Consider the following 27304-nt stretch of genomic DNA (forward strand, 5'->3'; position numbering starts at 1 on the left):
GCCCAAATTTGCTTCAAGGGGCTTTACAGCAATACAACATCCTCTGACCTTAGACCCTCACATTGGATGAGGAAAAACTCCCTACAAAACCCATTTACCAGGGAAAAACAGGAAGAAATAGGAAGAAACCTCAGGGGAGTAACCGAGGAGGGATCTCTCCCCAGGATGGACAGACAAACTGTAGTGATCCAACAGCAAAACTATAAATAACAAATTTTTATGTCATTAGAATATCATAGCAATACCAGGTGTTTAAAGGGTGCAGAGAGAATTGCAGCATCACCCAGACCCAATTTAGGTCCACATACCTTCATGCACGCCCTGCTCAGGTAGATCTGTTTCAACCAATCAGCATGAAGCCCTTTAATTGATCAGGTATCAGACAGCAGAGCTGTAGAGTTGATCCAGAGCTAATATGTATTCCTTCAATGGGCATGTCATAATTATTATTATTATTATTGCATCAAATGACTTCATCAGTAATCAACTTCAAGTATAAAAACAAAACACTTTTATTCATTTTTATGTATGTGTTATCAGAAGGTGGTGTTTGAGTATTTGTCTTCATCTGAGAAATCATCGTCTTGATACAAGAATGAATGATTGCCGTCAAAAAAAGTATGATGGATTCCTCTTTTCAAGCCTGTGAACTCATGTTTAACAGATCTTTACACTGATGTATTTCATGATACATTTTTTAAAAATGTGACACTCTAAAATGTGAGCTTGATTGTTGTTCCCGCACTGTACAATGCTGCAGTTGCCCTTGGCACAACAACAACAACTACTACTACTACTACTACTACTACTACAGTTAACTCTCAAACAACAGTGCAATCCTCTATTTTACTTGTACGACTTCTATCTATTCAGTCCTCATATTGTTTGGGTTACAGCAGCTCTCAAAAGAAATTTGAACCCCGGGTCCTCTAAACAGACAATTTCCTGTATGTGAAGAGACAGTGGTCTGGTCCACTTTGTGAATGTAAACACCCAAATGCTGACTACGCTCAACAGTTTAACACATGCATAGATGAGACAAAATTGGAGTTGCCCTCTGAAAATCGATAATAGGACTAGCAATTTATTGTCTAATTTTAAAAACAAACAAAAAAAAAATCTTGGTGGAGAACCGCCATACCTTCATAAAATTGACACACATTGTATCATACATGGTTTGTCAGCAGCACTCTCTTACTCTACTCATGACTACAGATAAAATAAATAAGACTTGGTTACAGCCAGATGTAGGTCTTTACATTTAAATTAAAAACATGAATAGCGTCCAAGAGCAACCTTATTTTGTAGTAAAGTAAATTCATGATCTGTCTCAGAATATTATGCATATTGACATTCTGTAGGAAAAAAGCTTTCAGTGACTGTAGCTCTGGTAAGAGTCGTTCATGTATTTGTATTACTGAGTCCTGTCGCCAGTTTCTGCAGGTTCTGTGGTTCGGCTTTCACTGATCCATACTCAGTCCAGCTCCAGTCCTGATCCTGGAGAATGAACAAACAGATTATACCAATTCAGTGTAATTACAACAACAACAAACTGGTTTGTACTATATTATACAATCATCTCCCAGCTTGTCTCCAACATGACACTAACACTGGTCAACCATTTGTGTATGCTACAATTACCCCAGTGGTCTGTACATATGCAAATACACACACCTCCTCACACACACACACATGCTGTACCATGACACTGTGCTCCATCTCCTGGGTGGTGTCTTGCAGTAAAGAAGTCAGCTGGGTCAGATAACGCTGATTTTCCTCGAGTAGTTGATGAACGGATTCACTGAAAGGCCACCAGACAAAGTTTTGAACCAAGGTTATTATAGTTAACTAAAACTAAACTAAAAACTAAAACTAGGCATGAAAATACATTTTATTTAACTGAAAAATACAAACTAGACTTTAGAAAATGATGAAAACTAACCGAAATGATACTGTGTACTTACAAAAGAAAAGAAATAAAATAAAAATAGACAGAAAATGTCTTTATTTGATTAAATTTTTCAACACAACATGCATGAGGAGCCGCTGGTGCTGCTGTTTATTGAGATAACCGCCTTCACAACGTGTTGTGATTGTATTGTAATACCTATTCTGAACTTCTTCTACTTAAATCTTGCCCCTAACAAACATCCCCCACATTATAAAAAAAAAAAAAAAAAAAAAAACTAATACTGAAACCAATAAAGACTCAGTTAAATGGGCAAACTCACTCTGGAAACTAACTGAAATGAAACCGAACTGAAAACAAAACGAATACATTATCAGTCTGTGATGTTCAGTAAGTTCCAGAAATGATTTTATGTTCAAGTGGCATAATTTACACAATTTCCTTGTTGTAACCATTTTCCCTCAACCTGCCATATCTGCTTCTACCCTCAGAAAGAGATTTCCTTACACTTCCTACATTAGGTGTGGAGAGCAATAGCAAATGCAAAACATTGTTTTTTTTTCTCCTAAAAATAGGTAAAAGTGGAGAGAAAACAATGCCACAGGGCACTGTGCCTATTCAAAAATTTTAAATCACTGCAAAATGTTGAGTCTAAGAAAACGCCAGTGCTTGTTGATTCTTAGGGTCTATATCAAAACTTTACATTTACCACTGACATTTTAAATTGCTGAAAATCTTTCCTGTTGTCAAACTCCTTTGTAGCTGTGCCTCAATGTGACATGTTGTTGTCTATGTCTGGCAAGTTATCCATAAAAATAAAAAAAGAAAAAGAAAAATTTACCATCATTTAACAAAATGGGCCCAGCAAAGCATTTTTTGAGCAGTGTGTTTTAGTGTTTTAGGGTGGATTTTCCCCATGAACAACTCTATTCAGATATATTCTGTATGCAGTGCTTTGAAAAATTCGCCAGTGAGCTGTGCCTTGTGTGGATCTTACCTGACAGCGGGACTTTGCAGAAGTGACTGTGATGGATTGCTCTGGGCCTAAAAACACAGCCAAACACAATACTAGCAACAGGATCCTGCCACATGCTTTCACATTTCGTGGACTCCAAAAAACACTAATAGATAAGCATATATTTGTAGCACTAATTGTTATACAGTACACTCACACAGACAATCTTGAGAAGGTACCAGAATTCCCTCTGTCTCTTCATTTGCATCTGCATCACTGCTGCCTCTGCGGCTTTTATGTTCTCTACCGCTGTCTCCAACTTTGGGAACAAATCGACAATACGCCGCTTACACACCAGAATCGTACTACAGAAGGAGAGAGGGGGAAAAATATTAGCATCACTGACACATAAAGCATTGTGAGTCAATAGTTCTGTTGCACTGGGCTCTGTAGGTTGGTGTGGGTTTGTGTGGAATAAACTTGTGAGTGAAGTACCTTAGATGAGTGTACAGGTCTTTTAAAACTCTGTCCTGGTTCTGAACCGTTTGGAGAATGGCCTTCACCATGTCTGAACTATCACTGTAGCCATGTGGGGGGTCAGGACCTGTGCAAATACATGTCGCAATGATAAACCACAACCTATTATTTCACACAGACATGTAAATATACACAGCACATACCAGGCCAAGGTTACTGCACAGTCATTCTTTACTAACTTTTGCATTTAGCTTTCAGTTGCTTGTAGAGTTCAATGGCTTTTTCCTCCCTGAAAACAGAGATAAACAAATCATCTGCACACACTGTCATATCTTTAAAGATATGGTTACACTATAAACAGAGCGCCATAAATACTGACAGCTGCTCCATAACGTCTCCTTGTCTCCTTGCAAATGGACTTCTCTGCAACTCCACAATCTCAGAGTGTAGAGACACAATTTCTTCATCCAAATACCCCACCTCTGCAACCTGAAATAAATGCGTTCACCCTGCATTGTTTATCAAAAACTCTACATACAGTATGGCTGTGTAGTACAACTAAGAATTAAAGTTTCCTACCTGTGCAAACCCAGCAGCCTTCCCTTCATTGTCCTGCCAGGCCTTCAGCATTTTTGCTGAAGCTACAAAACCATAAACAAAAATGTGAGATAGTATAATTAGAACTTGTATATACGACTGCAGCACGGGGAGATATACTCACAGATGCCCGTCTGTCTCTGCTCAGTGTACTGCTGAAGGTCATGCTGGATGCTGGTCTGAAAGAAAGCCAGCTTGGCTCGGAGCTGCTGAGAATGGGAGAACAGCAGGTTCTTGTACCGCGTTAAGTTGGTGTTGTATCTCAGCAGACTCAGCCTACACACACACACACACACACAAAAGGGAGGGATATCCTCAGTGTTTGCATGCGCACATGTGGGTGATTGTGTACAAGTGTACATGTTCTTACATGGCAGCCCTCTGTCCCCGATACAGGCGTATGTAGTCCTCTTTTAATCCGCAGATGTAGCTGACTGCTTCCCCCCACACCTTCCTCAGCGTTGCCAGTGGAAGCTGCGTCTTGGTTTCCCTAACTGAGACGCCACATTGTGCACAACAGAGACAGAGCTCTCACACTCGGTTGGACAGAGAATTCAAGGACTTTTCTAATGTCTTTCACAGTCTAGTAAGGTAAAAGGATTCAGAATTGTTTAAAATTCGACACTGGTAAAGATCTGACATCATAGCGGCTTCACTTTTTACTCACATTATTGTCAAGTCAAGTCAAGCATTGATGAATTTGGGTGATATACAGCATTAAAAACTTCAGACTGGCGAAATCAAGCTTGTGAGAGCCATTTGTAAATTGCAACCCCAGGTGCTGCTCACTTCAGAAGGGCTGTTTTTTCTCCCAGGAGATAAAAGAGTAGCTCAAATTAAGCCGGATCTCTAACAAAATTATGAAAAGCTTGAGGGTGGGTAGGTCTGCTCATATCAGCTTTATGTCTCACCTATAAAGTTGACGCTGTCCGGCAGAGGTCTGGCAGTCAGGGGTCCAGAGTATTTTGTCAGACTCTTATCAAAGAGGTAGACTATGGAGCTGTCCCAACCTTGCTGAGGCAACAGAAAGCAGAGAACAAATACCATAAATCACAGTAGTGGTATTAAGTATTAAAAAGGGTTCTATTTACTTATTGATGGTTTTTGGGGTACATCTATGATTGGTATTTTACAGATTTTTTTTTTACTTGTCTAGCTATATATATGATATTGGATTCTGTCACATAGTAAATTGATGTTTGGTATTTATGCCTTTCTATTGCACATGGGTTATGTGACTGGTTGCAGGAAACAACTCCATATTTAAGATGGCTTTCCATTGTCACCAACCATTTACCCGATGAGGGTCTAGCACCGAAACTCTGTAATAAAACATAGTACTGCGAGCCAGACGGTGTGCAGGAGTTTATTTGGAACTTGATAAATGACTAAAATGTTTACATGATTGTCGCCTGTAATCACTGCAGCACAAATTGTGATATTTGGCAGGCCATATTACCCACCACAGGCATTTGGGCCTGTTTAACATGAGATAGTGTGTGTGTGAGTGTGTGTCTCTGTATGACTGTGACTGTGTTTACCAGACCATCTGGGAGGCAGTGTGCAGGTGGTCTGCGTGGGTCGAGGGAGACCCCCGTCTCCAACAGCAGCTCCTGACTAAGCGGAGGGATGTGTGTGTGAGTGTGTGTTTCCAGACGCTGTTGCAGAGAGTGTAAGCCCTCTTCAGGACCCAGAACCAAGGAGTGCAACTGGGCTGATGTCATGTCCAACACGTGAATCACCTAGGAGAAGAAACATGGAGGGCCAGGGCGGCACGCTATGCTCTTGTAAAATACATCCATGAAATAATGTGAGTGTAAGTGGAGGCGAGACTCGGATCATTTACCTTCATGTTGAGAATATTCTGGAGAGCAGTGTAGCAGCAGGGCTGGTTTGTGTCGGGGTCCAGCCCTCCACCACGAGTCGCAGGGTCCCACATTAACAACATCTGCAGAAGAGACTCCACTGGCTCCAGCAGCGGCCTGTGCACACACACACAGACAGTATTTTTAGAGTGAGGCATGTTTGATGTTGGTAAGCGTGTGGGTGGTCAGTCAGACAAGCTTAATGTTTTTTTATGAACCTGCTGAGGTTGTTGGGATATGGAAGATGTGCGGAGAACCTGACTTCTCCATTCATGTCTTCTACTGCCATGATGTCTTTTGGACCTTTGTTCTTTACTTTACTTGTCCTACAAGAAAAGGCAAAAAAACATGATGAACTCTAAATTAAACTAGAAAAGCGCTGAAATTACTTTCTACAAACTATTATATTGATCTTTGCATACAATTAAGACAAAAAATCCGTTAATGGTGCAGACATTAATACAGAGATTTCAATTTACAGATTTTCAATAATCTTATGTTCAACATTCCTACCCTAATGAAATATTAAAATATTCCAACATTTCATTTGACTCTGTGGTACTTAAATTGAGTATATCTTTCCTAAAGGTCATATAGCTACAATATTTCCATAGGAATATTAAGTTTTGTAGTAACACTGTGGAGTAACACTGTGGAATTGGCGAACATTAAAACCTTACAATCTTGTGTGCATCAATGTTGCATGAATATTTCTACATGTATCACCATTGGGGCTGAATAAGAAATTGAATTATTATCAAAATCACAATATGGGGAAGTGCAATATCCCCATCACAGGAGCTCTAGTGTTTTTAATAAAACAGTAAAATCTGTGACAAAATCCTATTATAAATGAGGTACTGTGGTGCTGCAGCGATGCCTTGGCCAAAAAAAAACATATTCTCCAGAAGTAAGAAAACGTGTTGTTTTGATACAAACCCCAGCAAAAATCACAACATCGTCATCCTTTTAATGCAGATTTTCAGTGAAAAATAAAATCATGATGCAAAAATTAGCATCCCAACTAAAATCATGAATTATAATTGCACTATATGTCAAAAAACTGCAATATGATTATAACCATATCATTCAGCCCTAATCCCCAGGTCTCCCACTTCATATTCTCTCACCTCAGAATATAGATGGGGAAAATATTGTTGCAATGAAGACTCACCACTGTACAGGCTGCATGTGGTGCAGAAAGGGGCGAAAGCCACAAGTGCATTCAAAGAGCATTGTACCAAAACTCCAGTAGTCCACAGTCACAGTGTAGGGCTTATTCTCAAAAAGCTCTGGAGCCTGGCACACACACACACACACACACACACAGGTATATCACACAGGGATGAATAAATGAAGGATTTATCAACTTGAGGGATTGAAATCTATTAGCAAAACCCATTTGCTTGCATTGCCACAACACTTACCAGATACTGCAAAGTTCCAACAAAGGATGTACAGAGACTGCCCTGGTCTAGGTCTTTGGCATAGCCAAGATCTATGATTTTATGAACAAGCTGGAGGGAAAAAAATATGTGCAGAATGAATACGAGCCACATAATGGAGGAAATCCCAGATGAAAGGAACTGCATGCAAGTATCAGAGGAAACAAGCTCACCTTCCCATTGACGTCTTGTAGTACTATATTCTCTGGCTTCAGGTCTCTGTGGATAATCTTATTCTCATGAAGATACTGGATGCCAGAACCTGTGTATATATTCACATATTGAGATGTGTGGCATCCAATGACATGACATTACACTACATATCAACATGTGACTAGACAATGGATTTTATTACGACTGAACAGAAAAAAAACATTACCGATGTCACTGAGCAGCGAGAGGACTTCACTTTCCTTTAGGCCACAACAGTTCTCTGGTTTATTCAACATCTAAATTAAGGGGCACAGAGAAAGTGGGTAGCACTGCAATATGGGAAACCACAAATCATTTTTTCAGGTTGGGTTGCATACTGATACCAGTACTGATACTGGCGCAGGCTAAAATGTAGTGACAAACAAAAGCCCTGAGCAAAACGTCAGAAATAAAAGCCAACTGTCTTGATTTTTGCCATTTCTGGCATACAGAAACCTGTATTTCTCAAATGATGGACAAAGGAACAATTTTAAATCAACCATTTTGTCCAATCATCCTAAGCTAATGGTCCAAGCCAGCACTGTTTAGTGAGAGTAACAGAGTTTCATTGTTATGACCCTTACCAAATTTCTAGGGACTAACATGCTAAGGTCTAAAGAATTTAATATCTCTAGACTGATGTAAAGATTAACAATAATTTGTTTTACAGACGACTCAACATGCTGTATGTAAAGATAAAACTAATACTAGGAAGCATATGAAAGGCTTCGGGGCATTCTGGTGTCACCCTGGGTTTGAATGCAGGACCTTTGTCACATGGCTCTTCCACCTCTTTCTCTCTACCTGTCTTCTCTAGTTTGAGAGTTATACCAGCACATAAATGAGCAAAATGTTGAAATAACTGAGATTTACCTTAATCCTAGACAAAAAAAAATGTTTCACAGGGTTCAATTAACCAGAAAAATTACTTCAGTGTGGCATATAGTTATTACTGTCCAAATTAATACAACTATCATGATTAGGGGTACATCTAGTGACTATTTTTATTGTTAATTCATTGTTGTTTCTTTAATAACTTTGTCTATAAAATATTCATAATTATAAACAAACAAAAAAACTAAACTAGTAAAATAAAAATAGAAATATCTGATGGCCAGACAGTGCAACATTTGTACAACTTCAGTACTGAAAAAGCTGTACTGGTGCATGCCCAAATGTAGGTCATTGTTTTAGATCATTATGAAAGAGTTGTCTTCAAGCTGCAGTATTGAGCCATCGCTACAGCTCTCAGCCAGCCCTCTGCTACCTTGCGCAGGTCTCCTCTGGAGCAGTACTCCATGGCCAGCAGAGGAAGATCATTCAAAGCAATGGAGCTCATCTCCTCGGGAACCTCTCTGGCTCGAACAACGTTCACATGACTCAACCTGCAACAGGAACACAGTCAAAGTCGCAGTAATGGATTGACAAGAGGCAAGATGGTCAATTGTTCAAGTCAGTGAACACTGACTCATCAAACATAAGCAGATCATGCACACTTACTTCTTCATGATCTGTATCTCTCTGCTCCAGCGATCTTTGTTCTTGGAGTTCAGCTCCAGGCGACACAATTTCACAGCAATCTTCTCTCCTGTTTCCTGTTCAAAACATAGAGACGGGATGGAAACAAAGTCAAAGGAAGGTCCTGGCTCTTCAGTTTATGCGACACCCAGTCCAGTGGTTCTCAAAGTGGGTGCCGCAGTGGACTGGTGAGCCATGACAAGTGTCCCCTGAGAATCTGCTTGTTTCACATTATCATTTTTTCTCTCATTTAATAAACTTCATCCCATATAAACTTTATTACAACCGAGCTCACACATAAATAAAGCAGAGATATTGCTCAGATTTAAAAATATGAAACTGAATGTAATGTAAGCCCTACTGAATGTGTTTTATAGGTTTTTTGAGTTGCATCAAGTGCAATATATGTGTTTCTATGAAGCAGGGTAACTGATTGTTTCCCACTTGCCCATCTCTTGTTTGCTGCTTGTTGTCATCAGCATCAGCCACAAGTTTGGACAGCAAAGCTCAAGAAGAACTCGCAGAGCTACTAATGGACCGCACACTGAAACTGAAATATGGTGAAGTGTGGGGGGATTTTTTCAGGGGTGCCTTGGTTATGAAAAGTTTGGGAACTAGAGTATGGGCAGGGATAAAACCTACCAGGTGTTGGTACAGGTAGACATGTCCAAAGCCCCCTATCCCAAGCCTCTCCTTCATCTCCCAGGAGCCACACAGCTGGCTCTGTCGCAGTGGAGCCCTCTCCATAATGTTTGGTCTTCTGGAGCAGGGGCCACAGAGGTGACCTGTTTGTGAATTCAGCAAATGATGAGTAGTTTAATGTCACTGTTACATAAACTAGAAAGTAAACACAGAGCACAGCATTGGATTTGTTATATCTAACACCAATAGTCTTAACAGGTAGGGTTGCTTAAAAAAGGGTATTTCCAGGTTTCAGCCAAATCTAAGACTTTTGGTTATTTATAGGGCTATCTGGAATTAAATGAGACCAATAAAAATCTAGATTTTTTATTTATTTATTTATTTTTAAATTGCCAAAAGCATCCCATTCTGACTGAATATGGCTACTGGTGTTCTTGAAAACAACATAAAATCAAATTATGTTTAGTAAAACAGCAACAAAAGGATGCTTTGGTTAGTGGTGGCATAACTAACCTCTATGATAATGTCAGAGCTTATTCACAAACAAGCCAGTTATTGTATAATGAAACGTGAAAACATGATTTAAAGACAGTTCAATACTTTACAACGCCTTCATTTGAGATAATTTAGGTTACGATGTTTCCAGACAGGTCACATGGACACATTGTAAAACTCTGCTCTAGTAAAGTCTACAGACTAATGTGGATTTGTTTTGGGGTCCAGGACTTGAAAAAAAGTTTGGAACCTTTAATTATACACATGATACAGGCTGAAGCAAACCTATTAAACCTCGACATGATTTCCACCAACTCACTTGCTGAGAAGGGCAGAGCTGCCGCTCGAGGACAAGGTTCGCGTTTGTCTCAGTCCATGTTGTTTATAGTCCGTTGTTTTGTTGCGTTGTTGTTTACTCTCAGTAGCAAAACAAAACAAATCCTTCAACCCTCCCAATCCATCCAACACGGCTCTACGTTGTGTTTATGTCCCAGCGATGAATGTGGAAACGTCGTGAGCACTAAGAGAGACAGAGAGCCCACTCTGTACAAAGTGAAAGTATAGAGTATTACACACAGGCGATTCTTCTGCGCATGCGCCTGTGCACCGCAGATTGGTATTGCATTGGGATGGGCAACAACTAGTGACTGTACCTTTAATCAGGCAGCATGTTGCGGAAGGTAGTGGCTTTCCTGTGCAAGTCCGCAGTACACAGGGGGATTCCCCTTTTTACGTCAAACAGACCGAAAGAAAATATTTCTGAGCAGCAATTTATTTTTTCATATCGCAAATACACCACTCTCCCCTCAGAAATATGTAATTTAAAATTTTTTAGGCATAATTCAGATGTAACTTCTTGCCACTTTTTTTTTTTTTTTTTTTTTTTTTTTTTGCAAGTCAGTCTTAATCTAGCTCGCTCAGTCCAAATACTGTATAATGTATATAATTATTGCTGTGTACATAACTACCATTATATGTCTTAACAGTCAACAACTCAAGAACATCCCCACGGTGGTCTTCTTTGTTTTGTTTTGTTTTGTGTTACCTGTTTTTTTTTTCTGTTTTATTGTGTGCACTGCCTTGCACCCTTTTTCTTTTTCCTTTCCCGGGTTAGGGATGGGGATGGAGTAGGTTGAGGGGAGTGGGGGGACGGCAACAGGGGACACATACCAAGGGTAACTTATCTTATCCGCCATGTACTGTAACATCTACTGCCCCCTGTGGAAAATCTCTTAATAAAAAATTGGTCAAAAAAAAAAAAAAACTTCTTGCCACTATGGAAAGGGTCTTTGTATGCTCACTAGATGGCGCAGTATCCCAGCTTCAGTGTTGCTATGCGTGTGTCACTCACCGACCACAAGCCATGCAGTGTTTTGTTTACAGCAGTGGTGTGCAAACAAACAAACAAACAAACAAACAAAAAACTAATGGACAGGGGGGGAAATCTGTAATACCTCACCTCTCTTACCACTCACATCTGCACCCATTATCACCCATGAAATGGAGCCATAACCCCCCAAATCTGAGTCCAAAAAAGCCACCAGTTGACCTAAAAATAAATAAATACATAAATCTTATTTCTAACTACTTTAGGGACGGACTCTGGCCATGGGCATTCCTGACAGCACAGTATATTTGGAGAAATGTCTGTGTACCACTTTTTAAATATCATAAATATATATTTGCAGCGGGAGTTGATGGATTTTTTTTCACAAACCTTCCATAAAATAACGGGAACATTTTTTTCTGTAAGAAGTTTGTTTGATTGATTGATTGATTGAACATTTTATTTTGAATATGAAATAACAGAACAGCAAAGAGTTTAAGATAAACATAAAGACAGTTTAAGATAAACACACACACACACACACAGACACACACACACACACACACACACACACACACACCAACACACTCATGCATGGATGCAGTTCACATGTAGTAATATAAGCGAAACACGGAAAAAAAAATCCAAAAATATAAATAACATTATTCATTAACCTCATACCTCCTGAAGATTCTTTCTTTATATCTTGTTTTAAACTGGTTAATATTTTTACATTGCTGTAACTCCACACCGAGACTGTTCTATAGCTTCACCCCACAAATTGAGATACAAAAACCCTTCCTAGTTGTGTGAAAACTAAACATTTTGAGGTTTAATTTGCCCCTTAAGTTGTAGCCCCCCTCTCGATCACTGAATAATTTTTGAATATTTCCTGGCAATGATTCATTCCTAGCTTTGAACATTATCTGTGCTGTTTGGAATTCAACAATGTCTGTAAATTTGAGCAGTCTTGACTGCAAAAAAAGTAAGTTAGTGTGATCCAGATAGCCAATTTTGTGAATGATCCTTATTGCTCTTTTTTTGCAAGATGATTAATGACTGTAAGGATGTTTTATAGTTATTACCCCGGACCTCAGCACAGTAATGCAAGTATGGCAAAACTCGTGAACAGTAGAGAGTGTGGAGTGATTTTTGGTCCAGAAACTGCTTTGCTTTATTGATTACTGCTATACTTCTTGCTACCCTGCTTTGTACACACTTAATATGTGATTTCCAGCTTAATGACTCATCCATAGTTATCGTAGTGATCAAATATGCCAAAAAAAAAAAAAAATCAATCAGTGCCTGGCCTGCATCCAGGCAATGTTCAGTTCACATCACAATGAGAGCAAGAGCTCCGTATCTGATTATGAAGATCCGATTTCAAAGAGAGCAAAACCTAGACCTTGAGCGTACAGACCCGTCACTTGATGCTCCTGACAGAATCCCGAAATAATAGCTGCATTGAAATGGCAAGTGTTACTGTAGCCTGTGCAATGTTCCTCTCAAGGCACATTCACTGATTACGACCCAAGTTCCCTCTCCTCTCCTTTCACACATTTTCACACCCTGCCTGCCTACCAGCAACCTAGGATCCCATCCAAGAGCATAAATCCCATCTCAAACCATGTGACTGAGGCAACAATGACTTAGATTGAGCGCAAAGGGGCTAAAAATACTCACTTGTACGGGGTGGAAAATTTCTTGTTAGTCATAGATCTTTCTCAGCTCTCTTTGACACCCCCAAATTTGGCACTTGAATAAAGATATTTTGTAAGCAATTTACATAAGCACAGACACAGAAATGGGGCTTTATATTACATCAGTGTCTCCCATACAGTGATTTATTTGTGGTGGTCCACCACAATCACACAAACAAACCCCCATTATCCAAACTGATGTAATGGCATTAACACTGCCTCTTGTATTACATGAACAAATGTTTCCTTTGGTTTATTTATCTAGATCAACTTGCTACCACTAAACTAAATGAGGACGCACTGTCAAATATTGAAATGCTGTGGGCTGTTTTAGGTAGTTATCATAAATGTCTTCTTGACAGATGGTGATGAATACAGTAGGTCTCTCTGAACTGAGCAGGTTTTGCAGGCCTCCGGTATAAGTCCAGGACGAAAATTCGCCCTCTCACCCACCTGCTGCTCTCCTTCTGGGTACTTGTCTATGGAAACCTGGGCTGCCATCATGTTCACTGCAGATGCTGCAAACACTGGGGCATTATAGAGAGGTGGGACAGTTGGCCAACCTACACAACACACACATAACATCAGTTAGACTGCCTATCAAAAGAACAGAAGCTTTAAATTCTGTCTGACAAACACTAAAAAGTGAAAGCCTAATTAATAAGGTAAGGGGGTAATAGCAGAAATAAATCCACTGTATACGCTCGTGAAAAAGTATCAAAAACTTAACTCTAGAGGTGTAGTCTCGAAAACAGACAAAAACGTGGATATGTGGCTTTGGGGTAGGGTGTGGGCATGTAAAATAAGACACTGAAAGGTAATTTTAGAGTGAAATCATGCAAACTCAGATCTTGTGTTGTCATATGCATACACACACGCATCTGAGCCAATGAGATTATGTTACCATTTGAAAAAGAAATCACTGAGGACAACGTGGAAGGGGGCTGCGTTTACAATTTATTAATTAATTTACTATTAAACTATTTATGGCCAAGGGAATTCGGAAAATGACAAGTTTCACTAACCCTGGGGTGCTACAACAGTCAGCTAATGTTACCTACAACTCATACAACACACCCACCACAATGAACTTAGCTTTTAGCCCTCGACTGGCTACTCAGATATCGTTTCAGGCGGCAATACAAATAAAATAAAATAAAATAAACCTCAGCCTTTAGGATAACCAGTTTGTCTAAGTGGGGTATGCCCAGGCAAAGCCGCTAGCTGAAACAGCGGAGCATATCTTTTACTTTCGCTAAACACCTTAAAAGACACATAAATGTTAGCCGGGTGCCCAAAATTTACGGTGAACTGTTATTCAAAAATAGCCACCGTCCGGCCAAGCTAAAGCTAACGTTAGCAAGCTAGTTAGCCTGCTAACTTAAGTGTTTGCATGCTGGTACGGTGAACACTCAGCCAAAATGCAAAGCGCCATATTTAGCAAGGAAATCATTGCCAAAAAACATGCTAACCTAGCGAGCTACAGTACCCGCTGCGGGTAAGTACAAAGAGGCAGCGCATGTACGCCGTTCGCTAAAAAGGTACAGCTTCGGCAATTTGCGTTTCCAATTAGAATAAATACATAGTTCTTGTTATTAGTGTACTGTGACTTGGCTGTAATAACGAGCCTTGGCTAACAGGCTAGCCAGTTGGTCCAAAATCCTGCCCACATCAGTCAATCAATCAAGCGGGGACAGCTGCCTATCCCTCCCCTCGCACTACAACTGTCGGGGTAAAGCAGGGGCCTTGCTTCTAGCTCTCGCCCTTGCTTTTCCACAATCCTTCTCTGCCCCCAAAACGCCGACATATTTTTTTTTCCCGCAGACAGATTTTTATTCTTCCCGGAGCCCTGCCGCTGCTTCCCCACCAAAACCCTCTCCACTGTTCTGACTACGTCCGCACTTCTCGCCCTGGTAGTTCAGCGGATAGCCATGAAAATTGTGCACTTTTACATAGAAGCATGAAACTTCTACCATAGTAAGTTTATACCATGAGGTTTATTTTCAGATGTGGAGGGAAGTCAGATTTGACCTCTGAGGCCCGGCAGAGGTCAAATCCAAGATGGCCGCCAATAATATTCAAAAATGCATAACTTTGGAACCAAACACAATAGAAAAACACTTAAAATGTCATTTCCCACTAACCTTTGGGTGCCCATTCTGTTTATGATACCTTTGAAATCACCAGAATTCAAGAATATGCATTTAGATCAATGTGGAGGTCAAATTATGCAGACAAAGGGAGGTGAATGGTGCAAAAAGGTAGTTTATTTCTAAAATAATAACAGTAATGATGTTAATAGTGATTATAACAATAGTAATGCCAGTAATAATAATAATAATTATCATAAGTTATTTTTAACTGATTTATTATTTAACTTTTTAATAATTTATTTTTAACTTAATTAACTTTATTTTTAACTTAATTTTTTAACTGATTTATGCAGAAAATTTCATTGAACCTAATGTCGCTTTACAAAACAAAAAACCACCCCCTCCACCAGGGTGTGGTGGAGGGGGTGGTTGATATTGTCCATGATGTCAGACAGCTTGGTCTCCTCTCCACCACAATCCCCAGTGAGTCCAGGTGCCTCCCCAGCACTGATCCAGCTTTCTGGATCAGCTTGTCCAGCCTTCAGGTGTCCCTCTCTGTCACACTACTTCCCCAGCAGACAGCAGCATAGAAGATGGTACTCGCCACCACTGACTGGTAAAACATGTACAGCATCTCCCCACAGACCTCGAAGGACCTGAGCCTCCTCAAGAAGTAGAGCCTGCTCTGGCCCTTCCTGAAGACAGCATCTGTATTCACAGACCAGTCGAGCTTGCTGTCCAGGTGCACCCCCAGGTACCTGTAGGACTGCACCACCTCGATGTCCTCACCCCTGATGTTGACTGGCTGCATCGGTGGCTTAGACCTGCGGAAGTCCATGACCATCTCCTTGGTCTCTTTGGTGTTTAGGATCAGGCCGTTCCTCTCACATCAGCTGCTGAAGGCTCCCGCAAGGTCCCTGTACTCTGCCTCCTGCCCCTTCCTCACACATGCCACAATAGCTGTATCATCAGAATATTTCTGAATGTGGCAGGACTGTGAGTTGTAGCTGAAGTCTGATGTGTACGGGGTGAACAGGTACGGAGCCAGCACAGTCCCCTGAGGAGCACCAGTGCTGCTCTCAACCGTCCCAGAAACAAAGCTCCCCAACCTGACATACTGTGGTCTTCCAGTCAGATAGTCAGTGATCCAGGATGTGAGGGCAGGTTCAACTCCCATTAGTCCAAGCTTCTCTCGGAGCAGCAGAGGCTGGATGGTGTTAAAGGCGCTCGAGAAGTCGAAGAACAAAATCCTCACTTGACTCCCCGGCTCATCCAAGTAGTATCCAAGGAGTAGGCCCGGTGTAACAGGTAGAGGACAGCGTCGTCTACCCCGATGTGTTCCCAGTACCCAAACTGCAGGGGGTCGAGCGCATGTTTGGTCTGTGGTCTCAGGTGACGGAGGATCAACCGCTCCAGGGTCTTCATAATGTGTGATGTAAGGGCCACCAGTCTGTAATCGTTAAGCTTGGCCGGGCGCCCAGCCTTGGGGACCGGCACAAGACATGATGTTTTCCACAGGACCGGGACCCTCTCAACCTGCAGGCTCAGGTTAAACAGATTTTGCTGGAGAGGCTCAGCCAGTTGGTCCGCACAGACCTTCAGCAGCCTCGGGCACTCATCATCTGGGCCAGCCGCCTTCCCCGGTTGCAGTCTCCTCAGCTCCATCCTCACCTCATCTACAGAGAAGAAGGGAGGGGAGCTAGGAGGCAGGGGAGTTGCAGCTGCAGTGTTGGGGCTGGAGAAGTGAAGAGAGGGTGGTGTAGGGGAGGGGGCTGCTGCTGGAGAGGTGGAGGGGTGTGATGATGAGGCAGTGCAGACCCTGGCCGCTGTGCCGAACCTATTATAAAACTGGTTGAACTCATTGGCCTTGTCCACATCACCTGCCGTAGCCTGGCTTTTTTTCAGTTTGTAGCCGGTGATGTTCTTCATTCCCCTCCATACCTCTCTGGTGTCATTATGCTGCAACTTCCTCTCCACCTTCTTTTTATAGTCCACCTTGGCCATCTTCAGTCTCCTCTTCAGCTCCCGTTGCACCTGCTTGCACTTCTCCCTATCCCTATCTGCTTCCTGAAGGCAGCTTTTTTCTGGTTCAGGAGCCCCTTGATGTCACAGGTGATCCAGGGCTTGTTGTTCGGGTAACAGCACACCACCCTCACTGGTACGATCATGTCCCCGCAGAAAGATGTATAGCTGACGATGCAGTCAGCCTCCCTGTCAATGTCCGTGTCCCCCCAGTTTCCCTCTGTGTCCTGCAGTACATCCCAGTCTGTGCACTCATAGCATAGCATCCCAGTCTGTGCACTCACAGCATAGCATAGAGGACTTCAGTTCTTTCTGTTGCATATAGTTCCTTGCCCTCTGCTACAGGTAGATGAACGGCTTCTCGGGCCAGGAAGGAGAACAACTCTGTTTTGTTTTCTTCACATCAAAGGAAGTCTTTCCGGTTCTTGGGCATCACAGAAAAAGGAGCCACTCTTTCAACATGAGCGCTTCCCTCTAGTTGAGCAGAGAAGGCACAACTTGCCACGCTGAAGAGTGACTGTGGTCTTTTTTCAAGGCTTTACATCTCATGTCAAACACGAGATGGAGACATCAACCACTTCTTTTCTAATGAAAACCAGGCAGCAACTCCAGCTCTGACCTTGACCTTGTCTGTGATGTTTACCTATCTGCCAGCCTGAAAGCCTCAACCAGACAGAAGAGGGGTAGTGGCATAAGGAAAAGGGTGGCTCCTCTTACTGTGATGCCCAAGAACCGGAAAGACTTCCTTCGATGTGAAGAAAACAAAACGCAGTTGTTCTCGTTCCTGGCCCGAGAAGCCGTTCATCTACCTGTAGTAGAGGACAAGGAACTATATGCAACAGAAGGAACTGAAGTCCTCTGCTCTCCTGCTGACTCATGTGTGGCCCACCTTGCCCCATGTTCACAAGAAGAGGCCAACACACGGCTACTTCTGCATGTGGCAGATGCTGTGCAGAAAGGTTGTAAGAAGGTCACCATACGTACCGTTGATACGGATGTGGTGGTGTTGGCAGTGGCTTCTTTTAGCAAAATAGCTCCTGGTGAACTGTGGGTTTCCTTTGGGTGTTGGGTCGAGTTTCCGGTTCATTGCTATTCACAAAATGATTGCCACAATGACTCCTATCAAGTGCCTGACTCTCCCTGTCTTTCACGTTTTCACTGGATGTGACACTGTCTGCATTTGCTGGCCGTGGAAAGAAGAGTGCGTGGGAGATGTGGAAGTCTTTCCCAGAGGTCAGCGATGCTTTCCAGGAACTCCTGTGCATGTTAAGTGAGGTCAGTGAAGATTCCATGTTACCGCTGGAACGATTTGTGGTGCTCATGTATGACCGAACCAGTAAGAGCATGGAAGTGAATGATGCCAGGAAACAGCTTTTCTCCCAGAAGTCCAGGAGTTTAGAACACATCCCTCCAACCCGGGCTGCTCTCAAACAGCACATCAAGTGTACTTGCTTTCAGGCCAACATCTGGAACCAGTCACTGGTCCTGGATCCAGAGATGCCAGAGCCATCTGACTGGGGCTGGACAAAGGAAACCACTGGGTGGCAGCCACTCTGGACCACTCCCCCTGAAGCAGCAAAGTCCTGCCATGAGCTGATCCGCTGCAACTGCCAGAAAGGGTGCACTGGATGGTGCTCATCTGTCAAAGCTGCACTTAAGTGTACAGATCTCTGTTTTTGTTCTGGGGATTGTTAAGATTTTAGATCATTGCCATTTTGTGATCCTGACATGAAAGGACCGTCGTGTTGTCTGTTTGCCACTTCTCCATCCCTTGAAGGTTTTTTGTTTTGTAAAGCGACCTTAGGTTCAATGAAATTTTCTGCATAAATCAGTTAAAAAATTAAGTTAAAAATAAAGTTAATTAAGTTAAAAATAAATTATTAAAAAGTTAAATAATAAATCAGTTAAAAATAACTTATGATAATTATTATTATTATTGGCATTACTATTGTTATAATCACTATTAACATCATTACTGTTATTATTTTGGAAATAAACTACCTTTTTGCACCGTTCACCTCCCTTTGTCTGCATAATTTGACCTCCACATTGATCTAAATGCATATTCTTGAATTCTGGTGATTTCAAAGGTATCATAAACAGAATGGGCACCCAAAGGTTAGTGGGAAATGACATTTTAAGTGTTTTTCTATTGTGTTTGGTTCCAAAGTTATGCATTTTTGAATATTATTGGCGGCCATCTTGGATTTGACCTCTGCCGGGCCTTAGAGGTCAAATCTGACTTCCCTCCACATCTGAAAATAAACCTCATGGTATAAACTTACTATGGTAGAAGTTTCATGCTTCTATGTAAAAGTGCACAATTTCCCTTGATTTGAGGGCTTAACCGCTGTACTATGGGCATTTTTGTGTGCAGCCCAGATTGTTTGATTGATAGGGAACGGAAAAAGAAGATTTTGAGTGACAGCTTACCTGAGTGCCAATCTTCGTCACACTGACAAGCGGCTGCAGCAATCGGGACCCGCAGTTGTCGCGTTGCGTCATCGCGTAAGGACACGCAGGGCATTTGGCTCATGAATATTTATGAGGTGGGAGGAGACATGACGTCTGGAGCGCCTTCTTCTCTCCCCCCCCCCGAGTCCCTGCACCCTGCTGGGTCTGCCTGGCAAAGCTGATCCGCTGTCCTCATTTACAAAAACATACCATGGAACACATTTTCTATCTATATCACCAACTTATCCAGTCCTTGATGCATGATTCTCGCCTTCCCCACAGCAACAGACAAAGGACCAGATGCAGATTGTTTACTTCTAATACACTGCATATAGCCATGATAATTAGGGCATAATGTGCTGTGCAGGCAGACTAAGAGTCAAAATTGGAATCATTAAAATAGAACGTAGATAAACCACTTGCGCACTCAGCTCTATTCAAATGGCCCCCTGAGGCAAAAAAGCAGCATAAAAGAAGCGTTTGATCTTTGCCTATCCCTTTATATGCCTATTCCTTTATATAAGGCAATAACAGCAACACACTAGGAAAAAACAGACCTCAGTTATCATGTGTACTTTAATAATATAACTTTTATATGACAGCACAATTTCATGCAAATCGGAGGGGTGCGAGATAAACACACAATAGACGGGACATCATCTCCATCATCCTGAAAGACAAAGGTTTCTGAGATTCTGAGAATCAGCTTCAACAACTCAGGCCAGCTCTCCTAGTGTCGGGGTGAGGGTCTGCCAGAAGAGGGCTGAGGCAGACGGTGTTTGGCCATCTCTAGATCCAGGTCTGAGAATGTGTAGGGGTTGTAGCTGTGGTGCTGGTAGTTCTTGTAAGTGCTGTTGTCAAAAGGCTCCTCAGGCTCTGGAGGTGCCGCTGCTGCAGCCTCTGCAGGAGGAGGGGATGGGAAGAGGGAGGGGGAAACAGACATGTAAGAAACCTGAGTCTGGCACAAAGATGTGTCCCAAAAATCTTCCTGCTGATCAAGCATAAAAACAGAAATAGCTAAAGGTCAGCCAAATAAAAGACTCTTATTCTCCTCTCTTATACTGTATCTCTATCCTTATTCAATCCCTAGAGCAATTGTCTTTGATTCATTTTTGGAAATAAAAGGACAGGATTAAGATTGATCTAGCTATCAAAAACGTCGCCCTGTTATCCCTAATGCTGTAGCTCAGCCAATAGTTGATAGGAACTTTAAAGGGACAGTGCATTTAAATATTCACACATGTTGACAAAGGCAGTTTACGGTGGGACATTTCCTATGGTGGCAGGCAGCATTCCCCCCAGCAGAGTGTGGAGACATGCTGGTGTGAAAAGCCTCAGGGACTGAGAGTTTGTGAGGGAGAGCATGTGAAGGTGCCACAGCCAGTCAAAACGACAGCCTATCATACAGATATGTTACTGGCAGAAGCACGCATGAAATGACTGTTAACAGTGCAGCGTGTCAAAAATTATGTGTAAAAGCTTCCTGTGTTGGAAACAGGGCTTCAACTTATTTGACTGAATAGAGCTGTATTATCTTCTGCACTTTGTCCGTGTCCATCTTCATTACAATTCTTGGCTTACTGTCACACCCTACTTTCTGAAACGCTAACTTGGAACAAAGCTGGAGAAATTCTTAAGATGTCATGGTTGTAAGGTTATACTGAAAAAAAAAGAAAAAAAAATCCGCATCCAAACAAAAAAAGAGGTATGCTTCAGACACATTTGAGACATTTTCATTAATTCATTACATGCTTAATCCAAAGGTTTCTGAGTCAAAACAGACAGACAAAGGTAAAGAGGAAAGAAACATGTGGTAAGAAAAATGTCAATTGGGGCCCCCAGGTGGTTCTTCCAGGAAGCAGGATTACTCAGTTGGTCAGGTAAGTGTGAAAAAGGACTGCATTTATTTTAATTGTTAAGATATTAATCTGTGAATCTATAGTTTAACCATCGTGATGGAAGGCAAATCATTTACACATACAATGGCCATGTAGTATGAATACAAATTCAGAAGTCCTTAATGATTTTTTAAAATGATCTCACTAACTGACTGATCCTGCTCTCTGCAATACCTCCCCTGATCTCCAATCACTCCCAGCTTCTGTTCTTCCAGCTGTTGTCAAGGACAGGAGGCTTTTAATACTTATCTACTGCAACTGTAACAACATTTCCATGTGCGCTGTAACCGTACCCTTAGCAATAGCACTACCTTGCACACTGAAACAAAACATTTGCATTATAACCTGTAACATTAACATTACCCGCAAACCTGTAACCATCAAACATCAAAGACATATTTCATACAAACAGGAGCAATGAAAAACAACAATAAGTCAAAATAATCAACATATCAAATAAGCAAAATATGTGCAACATATTCTGGGAGTGGAGATGGCTTTGGAAAGAGAAGTGAGTGGTGAGCAGGATAAAGGAAAAAGATGGATGGTAGATTCCTGAGTCACAAAGTGAGGGGGAGTAAAATGTGAGCTGGATTAGTATTTCTGCAGCAGTTAAGTGTGACATGAGCCAGTCACACTGGGCACTGTGTATCAAAAGCCTTCACCACACATTCACCGCAACAAATGGTAATGGCGTGGGTGGGGAAAAGACAAAAGAAAATGGTAGTAAAGGATCAACAGTCTGTGCAGCACAGCACTATTCAACAAATGGGAGACTATACGTGCAGAAGGGGAAAGGTGTGCACCAAGAAACCCTTGAAGCATGCATGCATGCTAAATCTACTTCATGCAAAACCATGCCATTAAGCAAAACAGTGCTGAGGTTGAATGTGGCAGTGTTTGTAGCTGACATGCTGCACTATGGCCAGCCAGTCATCAAAATAAAATGTAAAATGATTTAATAATTTTAAAAGGCTGTGAAAGCAAAAGCAACTATGTGAGGTAGTTTACTCCTGTTAACAACTTAACATTTACAATACATGTTACAGGGAAGAGAACTCTAAGAAACTATGGTCATCTGTGGAGGCTGAAAGATCCATATCAGGAGAAAATATAAAAGGAAAGGGAGAAAATATAAAGATTTGGTGGGGGGAGGTGTGGTGTGTACCCTCAGACGGTTCAACCGGCTCAGGTTCAGCTGGGGCTTCTGCCTGCAGCTCCTCTCCTGCAGCTTCAGCTACAACTGGAGCAGGGTCTACCAGCTCCTCAGCGCTCTCCACAGGGGCAGCCGCTTCAGCTGCAGCCTCAGCAGCCACTTCAGACACCGGCTCTGCTGCGGCTTCTGCAGGAGCAGCTTTGGCCACAGGCTCCACAACAACTTCAACAGGGGCTTCAGCAGGAGCAGCTTCAGCCACGGGCTCTACAACTTCAGCAGGGGCTTCAGCAGGAGCACTCTCAGGAACAGCTTCTGTAGCAGAGGCTTCCAGGGCAGGCTCTGGAGGAGTTTCAACTGGAGTCTCAGTCTGGACTTGAACCTCGGCATTAGTTTCAGGTTCAAGGACAGGTGTAGCCTCAACAGCCTCGGCTGCAGCTTCGACTGGAGATTCTACTTGCACATCTGGGGCAGCAGGAGATGCAGCCTCTGCAACTATTTCTGGAGTGGCCTCCACCACAGCCTCAGCTGCAACTTCTGGGGTGGTCACACTGGGCTCCTCAGCAGAGATTTCAGGGGCAGGGTCTGCTAACTCCTCAGAGCTAACACTGGAGGCTGAATCTGCAGTAGCCTCTGTGATACCTTCAGCTTGTTCAGTGGGCCCTGCAGCTGGAATGGCCTCCTGCACAGATTCAGCAGTGGAGGTAAGAGTAGCTTCTGCAACCTCTCTCTCAGCATCACAAATCTCTTCCTTCATTTCTGATGCGGTAGCCTGCATTGCAGCGTCTTCCTTCACCGAGGCTTCTGTCACCTGGGCAGCTGGCGTCTCAGCTTGAGTCTTCGTCTTAGCTTCAGATTTGTCATCCTCGGAGTCTGAGTCAGAGTCGGATTCGGAATCAGAGTCGGAGTCGCTGGATGATGTGGATGAAGCATCTGCTGGAGCATCAGGTTCAGAGGAAGCAGCAGTGGTGGTGGTGGCTGCAGCTGGAGTGTTATCTGGCACAGGTGTTTCAGCACTTGCGGCAACAACTGGCTCAGGTGAAGGAGCTACATCAACTACAGGTGGAGCTGTGTCAGTTATGGGTGCCGAATCTGAGATGGCAGCTGGTGTCTCTGCTGGCTCTGTGGTGATTGATTCTCTGGCTGCAGCGAGTGGAGCTGCTGCCTCTGATAAGACAGCCTCCTCTGCAACAGGAGGTGCATTTTCAGCAGCACTCTCAACAGCAGCAGGTGTTGATTCAACAGCTGAAGGGGCTGCGGCAGCACTAGTTTCCTCAGCGGCAGTTCCTGTGGCGGCTGGCACTGCTGCAGCTGCGATTGATTCTGCAGCAACAGCAGGGCTAGCCACTGGTTCAGTTTCACCTAGAGCTTGTGCCTGGGAAAGTCCAGGGTGTGAAAGCCTAACTGGGAAGGCAACTGCGGTCTTGTAGGCTAGCAGGGACGCTCTGTCATCTGGAGCCTCTAATGCTGAGGAAAATGGTAAATGGGACAAGAGTAGTTACAGTACATGCAGAAACATGGAATGGCTCCCGAAAGAGTTTGAATCATGATGCCAAAAACTTTACTTATCCTGCTCTGAAATACTCCTCCCTGGAATTTCATTTTAAATGCATCAATCATTGCATGCTGCACTATAATTAGCTATTCTTAATCAAGATGTGGAGTCTTCACTATAACATGAATTTCAATTTCATAAGCACATATAAGACTCAATGAACAAGGAACCATAGTCTTGATTTTCACAGAATCAGTTTTTATTTGACAAACCAGTATTCTGTTTTATCAAATAAAAACAGATCTAAGACAAAACACTTTGATGGCTGAACTGTGAAAAAAAAATAGAGAAAATTATTTTGTCTTTAAAATTTGCCCCGTTAGTACTGTCATAATACTTACATTCACTACTTAATAGGGCCAGCGATGTTTGTTAACAAATTCAAAAGGAACTTTTAATATCAAACTCAATGTTCAATTCACTTTTGACTTTGATTTTTTTTCTAGATGATTGACTGGAAAGGGAAAGCATATTTTAGACCTTGGGGCCTTTAACTGGACTGGCTCTGGCACTGTAAGAGAAGGGTTATACTTTAAGCATTGGCACATAATTATATCATAAACATGACGATACACATGTATCATAGAAGAAGTGACCAAAAAGGAAAAAGGGGGCAAAATGTCAACATCACACAATGGTAACAAGCCAATAAAATCATAAACTTAATACACTGAAAAGAATGAATTGGCCTTACTCTTGCTCGCAGCCTTTGTCTTCTTGGCTGGCTTTGTGGGCTCTCCTGCCTGTGTGCAGAGTGACGCCGCAGAGCCCCTCCTCAAGACGCCCCAGCTCTCCAACTGGAGACACTACAAGGAAGCACAAACAACTTACTATATAGCACAAAAAATGCAAGTGAACACATATGAATGGGAGTCATGAGATATTGAGGGGAGATCTGAATCTTGACGTAAAAGAAAAGTCTCTACCAAAGCTTGATGTGAGACAAAACACTGCTGTCATGGTCTTCCTCATATACAGAACTCAACTTTGGCCTTTTAATATGAGCCCAACCCATATTATCTTAAAAGGTGTTTCATGATGCTGTGTCTCAATCAAAAGTTTTAATCCCAACAACTGCATCCTGGTCCCTGACTGTTCGCTCTCATGATAGGGCTATCAGCAAAAAAAAAATGTTGCTGAAATGTTGTTGCAATTCTTCATAACAGTTCAAGGTGAGCAACGTAACATTTATTTGACACATTTTGTTATCCAGATTAGGACACAATGGGGACTACATGGAAGTATCTCAGTTTTTGAAGGCAACTATTGTTGCATTTATTTATTTATTTATTCATTTATTATTAAAGTTCCCAGCACACTGTATGTTGTGCATACAGGCCGCTCACACACAGTTTCATTCCTGACAGAGTGGAAAAGCAGTTACATGATCATGGGACACTAAAAACTCTCCACTAAAAGCTCGTGAAATTATAGGATGACTCACAACACCTTCTCAGTGTTAGGGAGACCTTTCAACCCTCCTATTATCTTTGGAGTCAATTTAACAACATTCAGAGATTAACGCCTATAAATACATGATTAAGACACAAAGTACCTGACACATAAACTTGGGTAACAATTACTATTATAATCATTTTCTATAGGTTTAAATTACTGGGGTCAAATTGAGCCCAACTGATATTTAGTGAATTTGAAGGTAACAGTAGTAGTAAGTATGAAGGAGGAGTCAGGGAGGAACCTTCATAATATCAGAGGAGGACACAATGTCTTCCCACCACTTTATATTGGCCTGACCCAGTTTTCTACATGATCCAGGCTATAGGAGATATTCAGTATCTGAGCGAGGCACTTGTTGTCATAATACATGAAAAGAGTGCTGTATAACTGCACCACTTTTCTTTGCTTTGGGTTGAACTACGTGACAAGTTCAGTTCAAAGCGGTGGTGTCGCTGCTGCTCCATCGATACGACTTACTCTGGCCGAACCGCACAGGTCTATGAGCACTGGCTGTTTCTTTCTTTAGTTTTCTAACATACACAACTACTTTTGTTTCCACTCGAATCTGTATCAAAGTCTGCAGCTGGGCTAGAGTCTCTGGTTTAACCGAGCTAACTGGTGCTAGCCTAGATTAGCTCCCTCTGGTTAGCACGGCGCTCAGTGTCAGGGTCAGTGAGGACGAGACAGTCGGCCGGGATGGAAATATGTTACCTCTGTTACCTCGGAGGAAAGAATACTATTCTACGTGTGAGTATGTGCTACAGTACAACAACATTTAAACGTTTGTGGGATTATCTCAGACATTATTACCTAGAGAGAACCCAGTCGTCCTAACCGAAGCAAGGAGGTCGCCATTTTGTGTCTCCAATATTATTTTCCGGGTGGAAACAGGTGAGTAAAGGCAGAGGTCTCAGAATGCCAGTTTACTTTTAGAAATAAAGTGTCACTCTTGTCACTTGCTAGACCGGGAAATCGTTTATTTCTGTGCTTCCAGTAGGATTAATGATAATGTTTTTACGTAAAGGCTTCAAGGATGGCAGTCCGGAAAACCTGCAGTGAAACCTGTCTTTAAAACCGGCGACCCACCTTGGAGAATTTCATTTGGATGGGTGATTTGCTATGGAGGACTAAAAGGGACAGAATGAAATAAATAAATACATCTTTAAATAAATACTTAAAAGTGTCATTAATTAATTAAAATGGGAATTAAATAAATAAATGTGTCATTAAATAAATAAATATGTCATTAAATAAATAAATGTTTCATTAAATAAATAAATGTGTCATTAAATGTGTCATTAATTCATTAAAATACCAGTTCATTTAATGTAAAAACATATATATAATTATTTCATTATTTATTTAATTATTTCATGGACCGGTGTTGCAGTGCTTCATGAATTAATTTTATCTGTCAAACTCACCCATCAAAGTCAGTGGGCGGATCCTAACACCTGATTGGTTACCCGGCACAGCAAGCCAAGACAGATCGACTTCAGATAATCAATTGATGCAGAGCAAGTAAACATATTCTAGAGTGAAAGTTTTT

At 42.0% G+C, this 27304-nt stretch overlaps 2 protein-coding genes across 4 annotated transcripts; both read right to left on the minus strand.

The window, feature by feature from the left end:
* Positions 1-496: 496 nt before the first annotated feature.
* Positions 497-19778, minus strand: LOC115372407 (inhibitor of nuclear factor kappa-B kinase subunit alpha-like). 3 transcript variants are annotated; one of them, XM_030070276.1, is made up of 24 exons: positions 19671-19778; positions 13576-13685; positions 10415-10615; positions 9601-9743; positions 8941-9035; positions 8708-8825; positions 7628-7697; positions 7422-7510; positions 7231-7320; positions 6978-7102; positions 6022-6129; positions 5785-5920; positions 5480-5680; positions 4850-4952; positions 4309-4432; positions 4063-4214; positions 3921-3982; positions 3721-3830; positions 3581-3630; positions 3360-3468; positions 3082-3229; positions 2907-2953; positions 1702-1801; positions 497-1497 (listed from the first exon to the last, which is right to left on the minus strand). In XM_030070276.1, exons 4-24 carry the CDS (start codon positions 9703-9705, stop codon positions 1402-1404), a joined length of 2238 nt encoding a protein of 745 aa, XP_029926136.1. In that variant the 5' UTR covers positions 9706-9743; positions 10415-10615; positions 13576-13685; positions 19671-19778; the 3' UTR covers positions 497-1401. The 3 variants fall into 3 exon arrangements, with proteins under 3 accessions (XP_029926136.1, XP_029926134.1, XP_029926135.1); XM_030070274.1 differs by having other exon boundaries at positions 1675-1801; XM_030070275.1 differs by lacking the exon at positions 19671-19778 and having other exon boundaries at positions 1675-1801; positions 13576-13990.
* A 481-nt stretch (positions 19779-20259) lies between these two features.
* On the minus strand, positions 20260-26721 carry LOC115372757 (fibrous sheath CABYR-binding protein-like). The gene is made up of 4 exons (XM_030070862.1): positions 26566-26721; positions 24992-25103; positions 22758-24209; positions 20260-20591 (listed from the first exon to the last, which is right to left on the minus strand). Exons 3-4 carry the CDS (start codon positions 23518-23520, stop codon positions 20422-20424), a joined length of 933 nt encoding a protein of 310 aa, XP_029926722.1. The 5' UTR covers positions 23521-24209; positions 24992-25103; positions 26566-26721; the 3' UTR covers positions 20260-20421.
* Positions 26722-27304: the final 583 nt, after the last annotated feature.

Source organism: Myripristis murdjan, chromosome 15 (assembly GCF_902150065.1).
Source record: "Myripristis murdjan chromosome 15, fMyrMur1.1, whole genome shotgun sequence".
Classification (NCBI taxonomy): Eukaryota; Metazoa; Chordata; class Actinopteri; order Holocentriformes; family Holocentridae; genus Myripristis; species Myripristis murdjan.

What these genes read in the sequence shown, in the direction of transcription:
- LOC115372407 (XM_030070274.1), bottom strand. Translation starts at nt 9,705, where the DNA reads ATGGAGAGGGCTCCACTGCGACAGAGCCAGCTGTGTGGCTCCTGGGAG. An exon ending in TACAAGACGTCAATGGGAAG is followed by an intron (nt 7,321 to 7,421) that starts GTGAGCTTGTTT and finishes TTTTCCCTCCAG; the next exon opens with CTTGTTCATAAAATCATAGA. An exon ending in CACATGCAGCCTGTACAGTG is followed by an intron (nt 6,130 to 6,977) that starts GTGAGTCTTCAT and finishes CTTTTCTTGTAG; the next exon opens with GACAAGTAAAGTAAAGAACA.
- LOC115372757 (XM_030070862.1), bottom strand. Translation starts at nt 23,520, where the DNA reads ATGCAGGCTACCGCATCAGAAATGAAGGAAGAGATTTGTGATGCTGAG. An exon ending in GCCGGTTGAACCGTCTGAGG is followed by an intron (nt 20,592 to 22,757) that starts GTACACACCACA and finishes CTCCTCCTGCAG; the next exon opens with AGGCTGCAGCAGCGGCACCT.